Source organism: Vipera berus (genome assembly GCF_964194415.1).
Source record: "Vipera berus genome assembly, chromosome: 2".
Taxonomy (NCBI): Eukaryota; Metazoa; Chordata; class Lepidosauria; order Squamata; family Viperidae; genus Vipera; species Vipera berus.
Window position 1 is genome coordinate 43,145,710 of NC_138203.1, and position 15,672 is coordinate 43,161,381.

Consider the following 15,672-nt stretch of genomic DNA (forward strand, 5'->3'; position numbering starts at 1 on the left):
GCCCACCTAGCAGTTCGAAAGCACGTAAAAATGCAAGTAGAAAAATAGAGACCACTACGGTGGGAAGGTAACAGCGTTCCGTGCGCCTTTGGCGTCTAGTCATGCCAGCCACATGACCACAGAGACGTCCTCGGACAAGCGCTGGCTCTTCGGCTTTGAAACGGAGATGAGCACCGGCCCCTAGAGTCGGAAACAACTAGCACGCATGTGCAGGAGAACCTTTACCTTTACCCTGCAACCCAGTATATCAATATTTTCATTAATGATCATTTCAGTTAAAAAAAAGCAGCAAGAACAGACGTTTTTAAGAACAAAAGCAGCCTTACTCTTAGCTGAGATTGCAGTGACAATCATTTTTTCCAGATGTGTCTCCTTGTGTTGCTTATTATGCAGATGAACAGTTGTGTTTTCTGCATGGCAAGCAGCCAAGAGTACTGCCCAAGCTGTAGGATCATCTGAAAAGATACAAATACAAGGAAGATGTCATTTTCAAATTACACCACCAAACTGTTGAATAATTAAACAAGTGGGTGTACACAAATCATAAAACTTAAAGCAGAAAATTAACAAATCACTACACCTTGAAGGCCTGAGTCCTATTAAAAAAAACTCTGTTCTTAGATGCTTATTGTTGTTTAGGTCCTTAGTGCTTAGACTGCTGAACTAGGACTGGAGAAATCCAGGCAAATGATCTCATTCAGTCACAAACTGCACTAGGTGACTTCTGGCAGTCATTATCTCATAATGCAACATGCTGCACAGGATTATTGCGAGAATAAAACTGGAAAACATATACCATATCTGCTGTCATGAGCAGCTAGAAAAAATATCTGAATATAAATATAATCAATAAAGTAATAAATTATACTGCTCAAAAAAAGGGAACACAAGATAAGACATCCTACTATTAAATACAGTACATTGTGTTGCTTAAGTGTTCCCTTTATTTTTTTGAGCAGTATAGTATGTAACTTGTCCTTTTTGTCTTGAATCTGTCAATCACTTGTTAAAATATATTCTGGAAAAGACCCTGGATTAGGTTTAAATTTAAGAGTAAGAATTATTAGCTCTAGATTTAAATATAAGTATCACCTGGAGAAAGATGAATTGCTTTTAGAATATTCTTTTTGTTTTCAGCTTTGTGACATCCTGTGGCCAGTTGATTAACTGCGGTGTTCAGCAAGGCTTTCTGAACAAAAGAATACATAGCAAATGCATATTTTGACTTTCTTAAATAGAAAGTATTGCTTCAAAGTAACCATATTTATTTTGACTTTCTTAAATAGAAAGTATTGCTTCAAAGTAACCATATTTTCAATATCAAAAACACTAACCTTCCCATGATTTAGATCAAGAATACAAGCAATACTTCCTGCCACAGCTCCACCCTGTAAGAGTAAACATTAATTAGAATATTTCAGAATATTACAAAACTGACTAAGTGTACATCAGAATAATTCTGCTGCATTTGGCAAAAAATGGTCAAATATGCAGATTTAAATATTCTAACAATATGAAGGCATGATATGTCTACTGGCTCTTTTATCCTTTCCTTTGCACATGTTGGTTAACGTGAGATAAAATCTGAAATGAAAGCAGTGGGACTGAGAAAGAACCAAGATCTCTTAAGAGGCAAAACTGCATCCCACCCGCCAATCGCCATGTCTCCATAGAAGTCCTGGTGGATTTTGTATCTTCAGTGATTTCATAGATGATGAAGTTAACATTATCCATAGTTATGCAACTGGTTGAAATTTTTTCCCATTGGTGGAAACTCCTGTTTTCCTCTCCTGAATGGATTTGTGCAGTAGCTCATGAGGTGGTTGTTTACATTTTTCTTCACCACAAAAAGAACAAGAAGAACAAGAAGTGAAGAACAAGAAAAGAGCAGCAGGTACCTACCATTTTGGTGCTTGCCTATTAGCCATTAGCACTTGCCCATTTGGTACTTGCTCATTAGCCATTAGCCCATTGTTTGCCCATTAGCCATTGGAAAAAGAAACAGGTTTTTTTTTAAGGAAGGAAAAGAAACCCATTCCTGATGGTTTGGGGAGGAGAGTGAACTGGTCGGTGTTTGAAAGGGGCCTAAGTATAGGTGCTGAAAGTACATTTTTAAAAAAAACTTAACAGCTGAATTAACATCTATTTGTTTATGACAGGGGTGGTCAAACTCGCAACGTCACATGACATGTCACGATGTATTGCAACTTTTTCCATTTTCCATTAGAGTGGGCATGATTTCAGTGTGACACATCCACATCCACGGGCTGGCAGTTTGACACCCCAGCTCATTATTTCACCTTAGCTGTTAAGAAAATGGTGATGAAGGCAAAATAAATTTTGCAGGAACTACATAATGCACATACAGACCAGGAAAAATTCAAAAGTACATTACGCCAGCAAGCAATACTTGCCACCACAAATAGAAGAGAACATGCTTTTCAAAATAACAATTATTCCCTATTATAGTCCTACTATAAATCACCTTTTCCATCAGCACATCTGCTATTTACTAAAGCGTTCCATGAATCAGCATACATGCATTTTAGCTGAGGAGAACTTTTGAGAGCGTGCGTAAAAGCAATGCCAGGTACCAGCATTTTCAGTAGACCTCTCAATCTTTTCTCATTAACGTCCCTCACATAATTGTGGAAGGATCCCCTGTCATCGTTAGTTTGGCTCACGATATTTACTTATATTTGCCCATCTTTCAGGATGTATGTCCCCTAAAAGCAGCTTAGAAGCAATATAAAATATTGTAAATAAAAATGCAATAAATATTACTGCAAAAGAAAAAAAATCCTGCAGGATAGCTGGTAGGATTCTTTGTACAGGGCAGCTGATGGTGATGAACCTGTGGAAAGCTAAGAAAAGATCTCACTGCGCAGTCTTCTGAGATGGTTGTCAACCTATCTTCCTCTATTTCAGGGGTAGGCAACCTCGGCTCTATGACTCATGGACTTCAACTCCCAGAATTCCTGAGCCAGCTTGGCTGGCTCAGGAATTCTGGGAGTTGAAGTCCATGAGTCATAAAAGAGCCGAGGTTGCCTACCCCTGCTCTATTTCTTCCCACTTGGCAGGTAGTAATAACGACTAGTGTCTCTCTTTGTGTGCGAACAAAATGGTACAACTAAGCAAGCTGCTATGTTATCTACCTTACATGAATGACTCTTTATGTTTAAAAAACGACAATATGAAAATTGACAAGTAAAACATGTTGAAGAGATTTGCCTGTCAAAATGATTAAACTATAATGTTGATGATAATTTTGAAAACTCATTTTAGTACCACGTGCTCATTTCATAAATCTGTAATTCAGCATGTATGTGCTGCACTCTCATCCATGCATATTTACCTTGGCATTTTGTGGCACGTACCGAGGGACCAGTCTTGACAGCAGGGACCAGAGGGCAGAATTATCTGGGTTGCTTAGGTAAGAGTTGGCAGAATTAAAATCACAATTTTCTATATAGCAGAATCTATCAACATAGACTGAAATTATGAAAGATACTTTCTGTATAACTGTTCCTAATATAGCAGCTTCTAACGTGTGTTTATAGTCCTTTTAATACAGTAAAGTAGTATCTTTGAAGGGATTTTTGATGAAAATAGAACCAACTGAAAAAACAATAAACGGGTTAAATAGATTTAAATTTCAAAACAATACTGATAGATGAAGTGCATTTTTAAAGTCTCCATGGTTCAATTTGAACAAGATTCTATATTTTGTTAAAATAATGTGGAGCAAGTAACCTTTGCTAATCTGAAAAATGATAGTCATTCATATCTGATATCATTAATGATGCACAATGGGCCCACAAAAATCTATATCCAGTTGGGTATTTAATTTGGCTATAAAAATCTGTTAAGATACTGGTGAGCCTCCCAATTTTGAACTTTGCACCGATATTATCAGTAATTTAATTCAATATAATAATTGATACGACAAATCAGTTGCTTCTAAATTCATTTACGTACAGTTTCTCGAGGTTATACCCACTGATTCAGGGCAAAGTTATGATGGCACTGAATAAAAGGACTCACAAAGTTGCAGTCACCGAAGCATTTTCACTATTATGTATTCGTGATTTAGGGGGTTGGAAAGTGGCTTGCAATTACGACAGCTGCAGCACCCCAAGATCACATGGTCACAATTTGCTGCAACCTTCCCTGTCAGCTTCCCACCAAGTCAATGGGCAAGAGGTCACCTACCCACTTGCACTTTGTAGTGCCCACCTGCACCACCACCTACTCACAGTACCTGCTTGCTCACCCACACTTTGTAGTATCCACCCATAATCCATAATGCCCACTTGCTATACCCACCTGTACCTCTAACCCACCAACCTGCTTGCCTGATACTTCCACCTCTTCCTGCTTTGCTGTCATATGAGTTCCTTACTTAGTGGAGTTATGATAGCAGCCAGGACTGCCATTGCTAAGTGATGCAGTTACATGACCTCATACTTTACAACCACATTGTTTAGTGACGGAAATTCCAGCCCCAATTGCTATCATAACTTAAGGAGTACCTGCAAATGTTATTACATTTAACAGAAATCACTTAACAGAGAAGTATCAGCAGGCAACGTTCAGTCAAACATCCTGACTTCCATTTTAAGTCAATATAGCTGTCTTACCTTACATAAGTTGAGAAAGTTCATAGTTTCCCATAAATCATAGAATCAGTATGAAAAATACTTATTTATTTTATTTTATTTTAATTCCATTTATATCCCGCCCTTCTCCGAAGACTCAGGGCGGCTTACAAACTTAGCAGGATATTAGCTGGATAAAAATCCTATTTAACACCAGAGGGGGAAAGTAGTCATCTATTTACATCTACTTTTATTCTAAAGATATCTCAAAACTGCAAACCTCTGCATTACCGCAATTCAGCTATGAAACCCACAGGACAGCTTTTGCAAGTAAAACTCAGTGTCAACTCTGCAACGAACCTGAACGAAGCCATATGGCTCGTTTTCGGTTGCCACCAGAATGGGGGGGGGATGGTGGAATTTTTCTGCTAGCCTAAACAATTCTCTGCCCTGTGGAAACCAAGGTCATTTCTGTTCGTTAGACTGGGAGGCTGAACTTTCTGTTAGAATGCCTGCCAAACTAATCTATTGGGAAACTTAGCTGACTGCATAGTAATGGGGTGGGAAGTTTGTATACTGTAACTTTTTGGAGGGAACTTTAGTCTTGGTTTTAGTTTTGAAAGTGCCAATACTTTGTAGTCAATAAACATGCTCTTAAAGGAAATCTCAGAGTTCTGTTTTAGTTGGTCTCATCTATCGGAACCATGACACTCAGAGGATTTCAACATAGCACCTTTCTTTGGGGAATGGGTGATATGGAAAAGTAGCATTGCTTGCTTTACAAAATGAATTACATACCTGTGGACAGCTTTAGAAACTTGTCTTTGAACAGCCAGATGTCTGCCTTGTAATGCATAGACAGCAGATGCAAGAAGGAACCTCTTATAAACATTGTCTTTTCCCCCCGTGTGCTTTAACAGTTCTTTAAGTGCTGCTGTTGCAAGTGTCGCATCCTGCTTGATCAGCCCTAAACTACACAAGGCTTGCAGGCTTTCCATATTAGGCTCCTGTAATATAGAACTGTAAACGCAACACAGAAAATGTATTACTCTAGGAGTATTGCCTTAAAGTACAATATGAAGAGTCTGTTGCACACCCGGCACAATATTTACAATTCTAAATGCCATCTTATACCTGAAAACTTTTATGCTTATGACGCATTGTCAAATGCTTTGGGGGGGGGGGGGAAAGCTTATTCTACGTTTAGAAGATCCTACATTTGGGCTTAATATCCCCAGTTGAAAGAAATCAGTCCCATCCCCAGTCTAAAGTCAGCAGGCTTTAGAGATCTGCTGCCCAGTGGTGAAGAGCCTTCTAAAGTTCTCTATCAATGATCTGACTCAATAAGAACAGGCTTCGTGCTTAGATGAATTTTTGGTCCTAAGAAAAAATGCAAAGTACAGATTTATTTTGGTAAATATGGCAATTATTATTCTATGAATCTGTTTACCAGTGACATTTATGATCCAGGACTAACAATAGTAATATTCAAATGTAGGTTCTGTTTATATATAATCAAATAACTAGTCAAATAATTTCTCTTAGGAACTCTCTTCCATGGAAGCTTCTTTCAGAAACCACTATTTGACAGACCTGACTATAGAAGCTATAAATCATCCCAAGGGGGGGGGGGGAGAGAATGGCTAACTAATAAAAATTGGAGGCACTAAAGTCATATTAACAGTTAAATTGGTTATTTGGCAATAAAAATGCATTTGCAATCTACTATTGCATTAAGGAATATCACTATTCATTGAAAAGTGAGATAATGAATTAATTTTTCTCATAATTTACAAACCCAACTAAATGCCAAGTTGTCTTTCTTTTTTTTTTGTTAAGGCAATAGCATCATACATCCAAATTAACCTCATGAAAAAGATGGTAATAGGGAACAAATTGGTACAATATGTTTCAGCCCAAAGCATGATTTTATTCATGCTCCCATTAGCCTTGAAAAGAAATCTGATCATGCTGTTGCGTCACTGGAGTTGTGGAAGAAAAGGCAGGTGCTGTAACCAACTCAATGCATATTTCATTCTCGGCTATACTCAACTATGAACTAAACCCTAAAGGACCAAAAGTCAGGCAGATATATTTTGACCCTATCCTTAAAATATCCCACATCAGGCCAATTTGGATTTCCTTCTATCTGTTGTGATTCAGGGTCAGCCTGTGGGTTCGGCAGTTGGGTCGGACGATTCAGAGGAGGAGGAGGGGGGTGTTGGAGAGCCTCCAGAGAACAGCCCGGAGGCTTCACAGAGCCCTCAGCCAGGCCCCTCTCATCTGGTCACTATGCAGACCCAGCTGTGTGAGCCTGACAGCGTGGATGAAGATGACCCACAGCTGGCCCTGTTCAAGGACGCCCTACGCAGGAGGCAGTCAATCAGGAGTAAACAGAGGAAGGCAATGGGGCACCTCGGAAGGAGGCAGAGAGAAGCCACGCCCTGAACTGTTTAAAAGGGGAATGTGTGGGAGGGCTGGTTTGCTGAAGGCAACCGTTTGAATAGCTCCTGTTTCATGGTTCGTGTTTGCTCTCTTTGCTCTGTTTTATGTTAATAAATTTGGCAGGCTTAGTTCCAGCCTCTTGCCTTCTTGTAAAGGAGTTGTCCCTGCCTTTTCTGCAGGGCCGGTAGCAGGCTGGTACAGAACACTATCTAAACTCACAAACTTCTGTACCTCTGTATAACTGAGAACTATCTTCCAACTCTGCACCTTATTACGTGTTCTCACATTTCTAGGTACTCACAACCAGTGAGTCTATTAAATAGAGCACATGAAACATGAAACTGTAACTCTTGTAAAAGAACTTTTCTTCTTCAAAGCATGCCAAATTTCCTCCCCCCCCCAACCAAGCTATAAATTTAGATTTTGTGACTGCACTGCGCAATTCCTGAGAGGAGGCATTTCCTGTTTTATCTTTCTTTTTTGAAAGATGTTTCTGCAGACCCTGGGATTTCTTCAAGTCAGCAAGGATCCCATTTTGCCTACAGTTCTCTTAAGCTTATTAAAAAGGATTAGGATGGCTCTAAAGTACTTTAATAGGTTTAGAACGATACGGCTGTACTTACTGCTTACCATTTAAATAAGAGGGTCTTTGCAGCATCCACTCGATTTTGTTTGTATTCTATTATTGCGAGGGCTGTTAATATATATGCTTTATCTTGCTCAGACTCTGCAATTGCAAGTGCTTTCTCATAAGCTAGGAATAAAAATAAGAAATTCAAAACAATGGGAAGCAGCAAACTTCATCAAATACTTTCCCAGGAGGATGGGAATGTATAGACACATACACACATGCAAACACACTCAGTGCTCCTGTGCTGGCAAGTGGGGGCAGGCTACTAAACTCCTGAATTTTGATCATGTGGCTGCAGGATGCTGCAATGGCTATAACTTTAGGCAAGGGTTGTAAGTATGTTTTAGTAACATCATAATTATGAACAGTCACTGAAAGAATGGCTGTAAGTCAAGGGCTATCTGCATTATTGCTTCTGATTTTGAAACAGGTAGGTTAAGAATTGCCACTGATAGAAATTAAGTCCTATTAGAGTTTATAGACCCCCAGTTCAACAATCTATGTCAGCACAATAAAACCAAGAGTGGAACCAAACTACATCTCAGGCCTAAGAAACAAATTTAATTTGGGCAAAGCTTCAGAGGTAACTCACATCGTTAATAATTTCTGACTAAGCTGCACTTTGCAGGAAGATTTGATGAAATCTATGATTATTCTTTCTGGGGATTAAATGCTTGTGATCTTAATACTTTACCAAGTCATCACAAAATCTAAATAGTGATTTTTCACATAGGTTGTTCAGAGGAGATACTGTACAACAGAAACACTTACCCTTCTGACTTTCATGGAAATGTCCTTTCTTGAAGTAAGACAGAGCAATTCCTACAATATCATCAAATTCTATCATATGAGTTGCCAAATAAGCTTTGATGGCATCATCACAAAGGCCAAGAGCACTTTTAAAAAGAAACAGAACTAAGTCCAATTAGAAAAAAAATAATCACACACATAAATTCAGACTAAAATTCAAAATTTGTTGGGTGAAATTTTCCCCTTGCAATGGTACTACTTTAGATGTAAATTTATCTATCAATCACCAGCACGAATGGTGAAAATTCATGTGATAATGTGGTGAATGATGTAAAACCTAGGATCAGAATTGAACTGTTTGGCTATAAACATATCCAACAATAAAATTTAACAGACTGTGTTTAACCTGTACATCTCAATGTGTTTGAATCTGAATTGTTTCTCCATTACATATTGTAGGAACTGATTACCTAAATAGGGGATTTGTGCCTTGAGCCATCAACATTTACAAAGGACATAGCATAAGTGCTATTATCATTAGCCAGTGAGTGGGTGTAATTTTAAATATCTCTTTTCTAATTTGGTGGCCTTTTCTTTCTGTTTCAATAAAATGAGAGTTCCTGTTTTACTTCATATTTAGACAAAAAAAAAAGAAAATAAAAATTGTTTGCTGCCAAATTTTTGTGCCATGATTTCAGGAGGCTCTGGGTTTGCAAAAGAATGACTGGAAGCTCCTAAGTTGATTTTCCAGTACTTTAAGAGACAAGGTTTTCATTTACTATGTACTTTCTAGAACTAACAATCTTAATTTGATAAAAATAATATTTTTCCACTTACCAGAGTGATCTTCCATAATTTCTCATCACTATATTATATCTTTCTCTATCATCAGAATTTGTCAGCAATAGGACTGCCCTGAAAAAAGTACGGTATCATAAATAAACGTCAGTAGCTTTCCCAAGAAATGCTCGAGAAGTTAAAAATTCTATTATTTTGATTACAGAGAGACACTATTCAGATTTTGTATCCAGAGCTTTATCTTTATCATTCTATTTGCTAAAGTCAATTTTTAACTAGAAAAGTATGACCTAAGATTTAGATGGCATGGCTTTCTATGATACAATAAAGTTAAAACTAATGTAGCTTTTAAAAATCATTATATTAGAAGTGCCATATTAAAAATATGGAATAAATATAATCCCAGATTGTGTCCAAAAATGCCTTTATGTGTTTTGGTACAAGATACATTTTATTGAAAAGAAATAGCAGGCAAAGAAAGATGGTTAGCTTATTAAAGAGTTGTTTTAACAACAGCATGGAGAACATAAAATCAAATCAAAGAGCTTAACTGACTACAGAGGGATTTAGTTTTGAACTGTTTCCATATGCATAGTTAAGAGAAAGATTTAAGACAGATAACAGGAATTTGGAATTGAACAGCACAAGAAAGAATCTGAAACCAAACATATATTACTCTACTTGCAAACTTTCAAGTTGCAACTTTTACCAATACAGTGGTAAGGTAAAGGTAAAGGTTTCCCCGCACGTGCGTGCTAGTCATTTCCGACTCTAGGGGCCGGTGCTCATCTCCGTTTCAAAGCCGAAGAGCCAGCGCTTGTCCGAGGACGTCTCCGTGGTCATGTGGCCGGCATGACTAGATGCCAAAGGTGCACGGAACGCTGTTACCTTCCCACTGTAGTGGTCCCTATTTTTCTACTTGCATTTTTACGTGCTTTCAAACTGCTAGGTTGGCAGAAGCTGGGACGAGTAACAGGCGCTCACTCTGTTACGCGGCACTCGGGATTCGACCCACCAAACTGCCGACCTTCTGATCGACAAGCTCAGCGTCCTAACCCACTGAGCCACCGCATCCCTTAATACAGTGGTACCTCAATACTTATTGTTAATTGGTTCCATGAGACACAACGAATACAAAAAACAATGAGTATCAAACAATTTTTTTCTCAAAAGGAATAATATAGTGAATCACAAAGCAGCCAACATCAGCAAGTTCTAGCTTGCACATTGAGTACCAAACAAACGATGATTCCCAGGACAAAATACTGGGGTCAAAGTGTGTTGAGTACCAAATTCAATGAGCTTCAAAGCAGTGGGGTACCAAGGTACCACTATATAAACAAATTCCAACCTAGAAGATCCCAGAAGCTAAGATAAGGTTAAAAAGGGTTGGTTGGTACTTATGTAGTGCCACCACAAACTAACCCTTTCACACCTTTCTCCTGACAGAATTAGCAAAGATGGCAAACTGATTTGTTTGAATAGCAAAGGACAATAAATACATTAGTCACTGGAAACTCCAAATTGACATTTTTGCTGAAAATAGGGAAAATGAAGTTGTGATTTATGGGTTTGATAATTAGAAAGGATAGACTACAGAAAGAAGGAAATTGTGTGGAACCTACATGGGTAAAATATAAATGTATTTGTAACTGCTGTGAGAAGCCCAGAAGCTGCTTCTCTATAACATTTTCTTTTCTTTTTTCTATTTTTTTTTGTAAATTTTATAACTTATTACTTTACTTTACTTACAAAATCATTCTGGGAGACTGAACAAAAGCAAGAGCCATTTGTGAAGTGTTTAAAAACTTGTGCTTGAGACAGAAGAAGTCACATGAGAAAGTTTAGCTAACAACTATAGTTATTTTAATCTTTTTCTACTTTCATTGCTTCCTAACTTTGAAGACAGAATTTAATGCAACAGGGAAAAGCATTTAATCTTAACTATATTATTTTTGCCAAACAGAAGCAACTGAAATGATCTGCTTTGCCTTTCAACTCTTTAACTGAATTTTTTAACATCTCAAACATCTTTCGGTGACGTATAAAAAATCATGGAGACTCTTGAAGTACAGGGAATTCTGCAGTTCAGATGGCTTTACATTGCTACTAGGTAAGACCAATAACAATTATTTTAATAATTTGTATGTTGTATTTACTGGGGAAAACACTGAAGTTGCCACTGATACTTCAAAATGTGTATTTAAGAAGGTTACCTTTGATATGTATCTGCTGCCTGTTTTTTCAGCTGAAGATATTCATTCAAATAACCAAGCATTGTGAAAGCACAGGCATCATTTTGGATTCTTTCTGGGGGGCGGGGAAAGTGCAAAATGAAAAAAGAAAACAGGAGAGCATACAAAAACAATCTGAAATTTGCATCCCGAAACATGCTACTAGAACCATTTGCAGAACTGAAAAGGAAACACAGGCATTTCAGATAAACTACACTTATTCCATCATCTGCGGATGGATTAATGTACAAACGATAGGTGACCATTTCAGATACATCTAACTTCAAGAGTGCACATTTAAATCTTATTTTACACGTTATCCTTTTCCATAGAACAGTTAGTATCCCAGCATATTTCGAGACTACAGCTTTAAAAATTGTCAGTACTAATAGCTTCCCAATAGCTCTGGAGGGTACCGGATTGGGGAAGAGTGTGTTATATCTCCAAGTCTGGGTATTATGTTCAGCATATTTGTAAAAGGAGTAAGGGAGAAAAGGGTAAGAAAGAGAAAAAAAAGGTGTATCGCTATTCTAGGTTTAGGCCAGGGGTAGGCAACCTCTGCTCTTTTATGACTCGTGGACTTCAACTCCCAGAATTCCTGAGTCAGCCAGGGGTAGGCAACCTCGGCTCTTTTATGACTTGTGGACTTCAACTCCCAGAATTCCTGAGTCAGCCAGGGGTAGGCAACCTCGGCTCTTTTATGACTCGTGGACTTTAACTCCCAGAATTCCTGAGTCAGCCAGGGGTAGGCAACCTCGGCTCTTTTATGACTCGTGGACTTCAACTCCCAGAATTCCTGAGTCAGCCAGGGGTAGGCAACCTCGGCTCTTTTATGACTCGTGGACTTTAACTCCCAGAATTCCTGAGTCAGCTATGCTGGGAGTTAAAGTCCACGAGTCATAAAAGAGCCGAGGTTGCCTACCCCTGGTTTAGGCAATACAATGTAGAGCAGCAACTCTGCTGCCTTATTGCCTTGTTCCCAATGGCGGCCAGCCTAAGCCTCTGGGATCTTTAAAGACACACCAAAAAAATGTAGCAGCCCTTCTCTGCTTCTCCAGTCTCTGGAACGTCGATATATACTGGAAAGGTTCACTGAGGTTCTACTAAACTGTCACGGCTAAGGATAAGTTATAAATTGATTCTACATGAAGCAGCAATGAATTTGAAACTCATTGAAAGTTGCTCCAAGCGTGCTTCCTCTTTTCTGTTCCAAACCTCACAACAATCACTGGATTCTACTTTGACCAATCTAATTGAAATCATCTAGCATTTTAAATGTAGGGCGGAGAGTGCCAGTTTGGTGTAGTGGTTAAAGGGCTGGCCTAGAAACAAGGAGACTGTGAGTTCTAGTCTTGCTTTAGGCATGAAAGCCGCCTGGCTGACTTTCAGCCAGTGTCTCTTTCTCTTAGCCCAACTCACCTCACAGGGTTGTTGTTGTGGAAAAATGGAAGGAAGGAATGAGTACTATATACAGTATATTCGCCATCCACCTCAAGTTGTTTATAGAATACAGGTGGGATTAAAAAAAAATCTTCAAAAAAAGTTACCTGTATATTTGGTTAAAGCAACTTGTGCTGTTGGAACGGCGTTCATCTGAAGGATGTTGTACTTATATAGTTCAGTATTTCTGTTGGTTTTATCTTGCAAGGTTGAGCACACCCAATAGGCATAGCCTTTTGCCCCTTCCGTCTATTGGAGAAGAACTGGAATTAATAACTGCTCAGTTAGGAAAATATTTTATTGTTACTTAAGCACATGCCTAAGAGTTAGGCATCCGGTTGATTTAGCTAACATCACAAATATATTGAGGGTAAAGACTGAATCAAAATTACAGCTCTGTTTCAGAACTGCCATATAATGCATCTGATTAAATCAGCTCACGTGCATGCTGAGTTCAGTGGTGTGTCTGAAGAGATCCATTGTTTCATAGCTGCCAACAGTTTCTGCAACAAGGGCCTACCAAGAGAATAAGATAAAATTGAAAACTCAAATTTATCTGCTTTGAAAATATATGCCTCAAACATAGCCTGTTTATTCCTCACCACAGGTTGATTAACAAGAAGTTAAAATCAGGTATAGCAAAATGTTCTATGAATCTTGCTAGTTTCATTTACATCTGCAGAATAACAGCTCCAATCTTAGTAAATGCTTCCATGGTGTCTGAAAAAATAACCATAGGCATTAAATGCCTTATCACAAAGTGAAAACGCCACTAAATGTAGTCATTATATGAAGGTGCAGCATATAAAAATCAACCACTGATAGAAAAGAAACTACCTTGAATTTGAATAAAAATTGTTCTATCTATATTAAATTTAAAGCTATTCCAGTGTTTCTCTCCATCTCTTTTCCTATCTACTCACCCACCAAGGTCAAATGTAGGGATAAACCAAGGCATATACTTTAAGTAACTTGCTATGTTGGCAATTTGATTCTTAATACGAGCTGTATTAAAAACGTGCTGTTTAAATCCTAATAATGTTGCTACATAAATAGGCATTTGAAAGAGATTAGAGACTCTACCTGTCCAATCCAACAGGTTAGATGGGAGGGTTCCAGAGACTGGGCTACTTTAAAAGCTTCATGCGCTTGCTGGAAAAGTTACATAAAATCAACACAGAATTATTAAATTGGGTGAAAAGGATTAAATATGTATGAAATAACTACAGAAAGTACTGTACATGTATTATTTATTTATTTATTTATTTTACAAATAACTCAAGGTGGCAAACATACCTTCTTTCTCCTATTTTCCCTACTAAAACAGCCCTGTGAGGTGGGTTGGGCTGAGAGAGAATGACTGGCCCTAAGTCACCCAGCTGGCTTTCATGGCTAAGACGGTCTCACACTTTCACACCTGTTGCCTTAACCACTAAACCAAACTGTACATTCATGATTTTTCTACTCATAGGCTTCATCCAAACTTCCATGGCTGCCATACCTGGATTGCAGTTTCAGATCAGCACTAGTTAGCGATAACTAGCAGACACCACCACCTTCAGTGGGGCAGTTGCTGCCTATACCACCACCCTACCTTCTCCGCTGGCTCTGTCCCATTGCCTCCTCCCAAACATCAGCTGGGGGCGGCAGGCTAGTGGATGGGGTGTGTGTCAAAAAGTGCAGTTAGGGGGAAATAGGTGGGCGGGGGGTGTTGAAGCAGAAGCAAGTGTTGCAGGGCTGTGGAGCCTCAATCTGCTGGAGAGAGCTTGTTGGGCCTTCTTGAGGAGATGATAATGAATGCACAGGACAGAAGAAGTGTGAGGTCCTTGTTTAACAACTGCAAACAGGACTAGCAAAACTGACATCACTATGCAATGCAGTCATGTGACATTTCAGTTAATAACCATTTTGCTTAGTGATAGAAATTCCAGTTAAAAGGAAGGTTAAGAGAGAACTACCTGTATGTTCTATTCTATATTTATAAATATAAATACATTTCTTGTTTTTGTCGCTGAAGCCTTTCAGCAATTCCTGAGGTGTCTCTGAGTAACAATTATATCGTGCAAGAGATCTAACTGTAGCAAGACATGCTCAATGATTCTGTTCATCACCAACGATTTATATATAAATAAGTATATAGTGCTAGCATCATACACCACTTCAAGTTTTGGATTAGGAAGATCCAGTTTCAAATCTCTCCTTACTCTCATGGGTCAGCATTCTCTTGATTTATGGCCAGCCATTCTTTCTCATCCTAACCTACAAAATTATTTTGATACAATAACTTTCCAAGTAAGCTGCCTTGAGATTGTACAGGAAAGATAAAATAAAAATGTAATAAATATTGCACCCAAATTGTATATATTAATATTTAATTGCTCCAATAAGTTATTGGGCGTGCAACATTTTGCATTGTTTCATTATTGGTTACATGTCACCTACTTCATTTTCATGAAGATATGGTTCAGAAGCATCATAAGAATGCACTTACCTCTATTTTTCCACTTGTTAAATACAAAACTCCCAGATTGGTCCAGGCAACCACGTTCTAAACAAAAGAAAGGGGTTTTCAAAGGATGAATTTAAGATGCTTGTATTCTCCTTTAAAATAGATACAGCTATCAAGAGTACTTACAATATGATCAGTTTGAATAGACTTAATGAATGCATGTTGAGCAAGGGCATAATTTCCAACACCTAAAAAATACAGATTTGTCTGTAACACCCTCTGTGATATTAAAACTTTAAATTATGAAAAAATGTTTACATTAAAACG

At 38.2% G+C, this 15,672-nt stretch overlaps 1 protein-coding gene across 2 annotated transcripts in view; it reads right to left on the bottom strand.

The window, feature by feature from the left end:
- Positions 1-15,672, bottom strand: part of SKIC3 (SKI3 subunit of superkiller complex) — a 58,092-nt gene that overhangs the window by 12,090 nt on the left and 30,330 nt on the right. For both annotated transcript variants that reach the window (XM_081321743.1, XM_081321744.1), the window contains exons 22-35: positions 15,532-15,593; positions 15,388-15,444; positions 13,980-14,048; positions 13,338-13,412; positions 13,004-13,145; positions 11,439-11,532; positions 9,262-9,339; positions 8,446-8,570; positions 7,674-7,797; positions 5,397-5,618; positions 3,356-3,428; positions 1,335-1,388; positions 1,093-1,189; positions 327-455 (exon numbers count right to left, since the gene is read on the bottom strand). In XM_081321743.1, the coding sequence (XP_081177869.1) occupies positions 327-455; positions 1,093-1,189; positions 1,335-1,388; positions 3,356-3,428; positions 5,397-5,618; positions 7,674-7,797; positions 8,446-8,570; positions 9,262-9,339; positions 11,439-11,532; positions 13,004-13,145; positions 13,338-13,412; positions 13,980-14,048; positions 15,388-15,444; positions 15,532-15,593 (1,401 nt within the window). The remainder of the gene's footprint in view (positions 1-326; positions 456-1,092; positions 1,190-1,334; positions 1,389-3,355; positions 3,429-5,396; positions 5,619-7,673; positions 7,798-8,445; positions 8,571-9,261; positions 9,340-11,438; positions 11,533-13,003; positions 13,146-13,337; positions 13,413-13,979; positions 14,049-15,387; positions 15,445-15,531; positions 15,594-15,672) is intronic.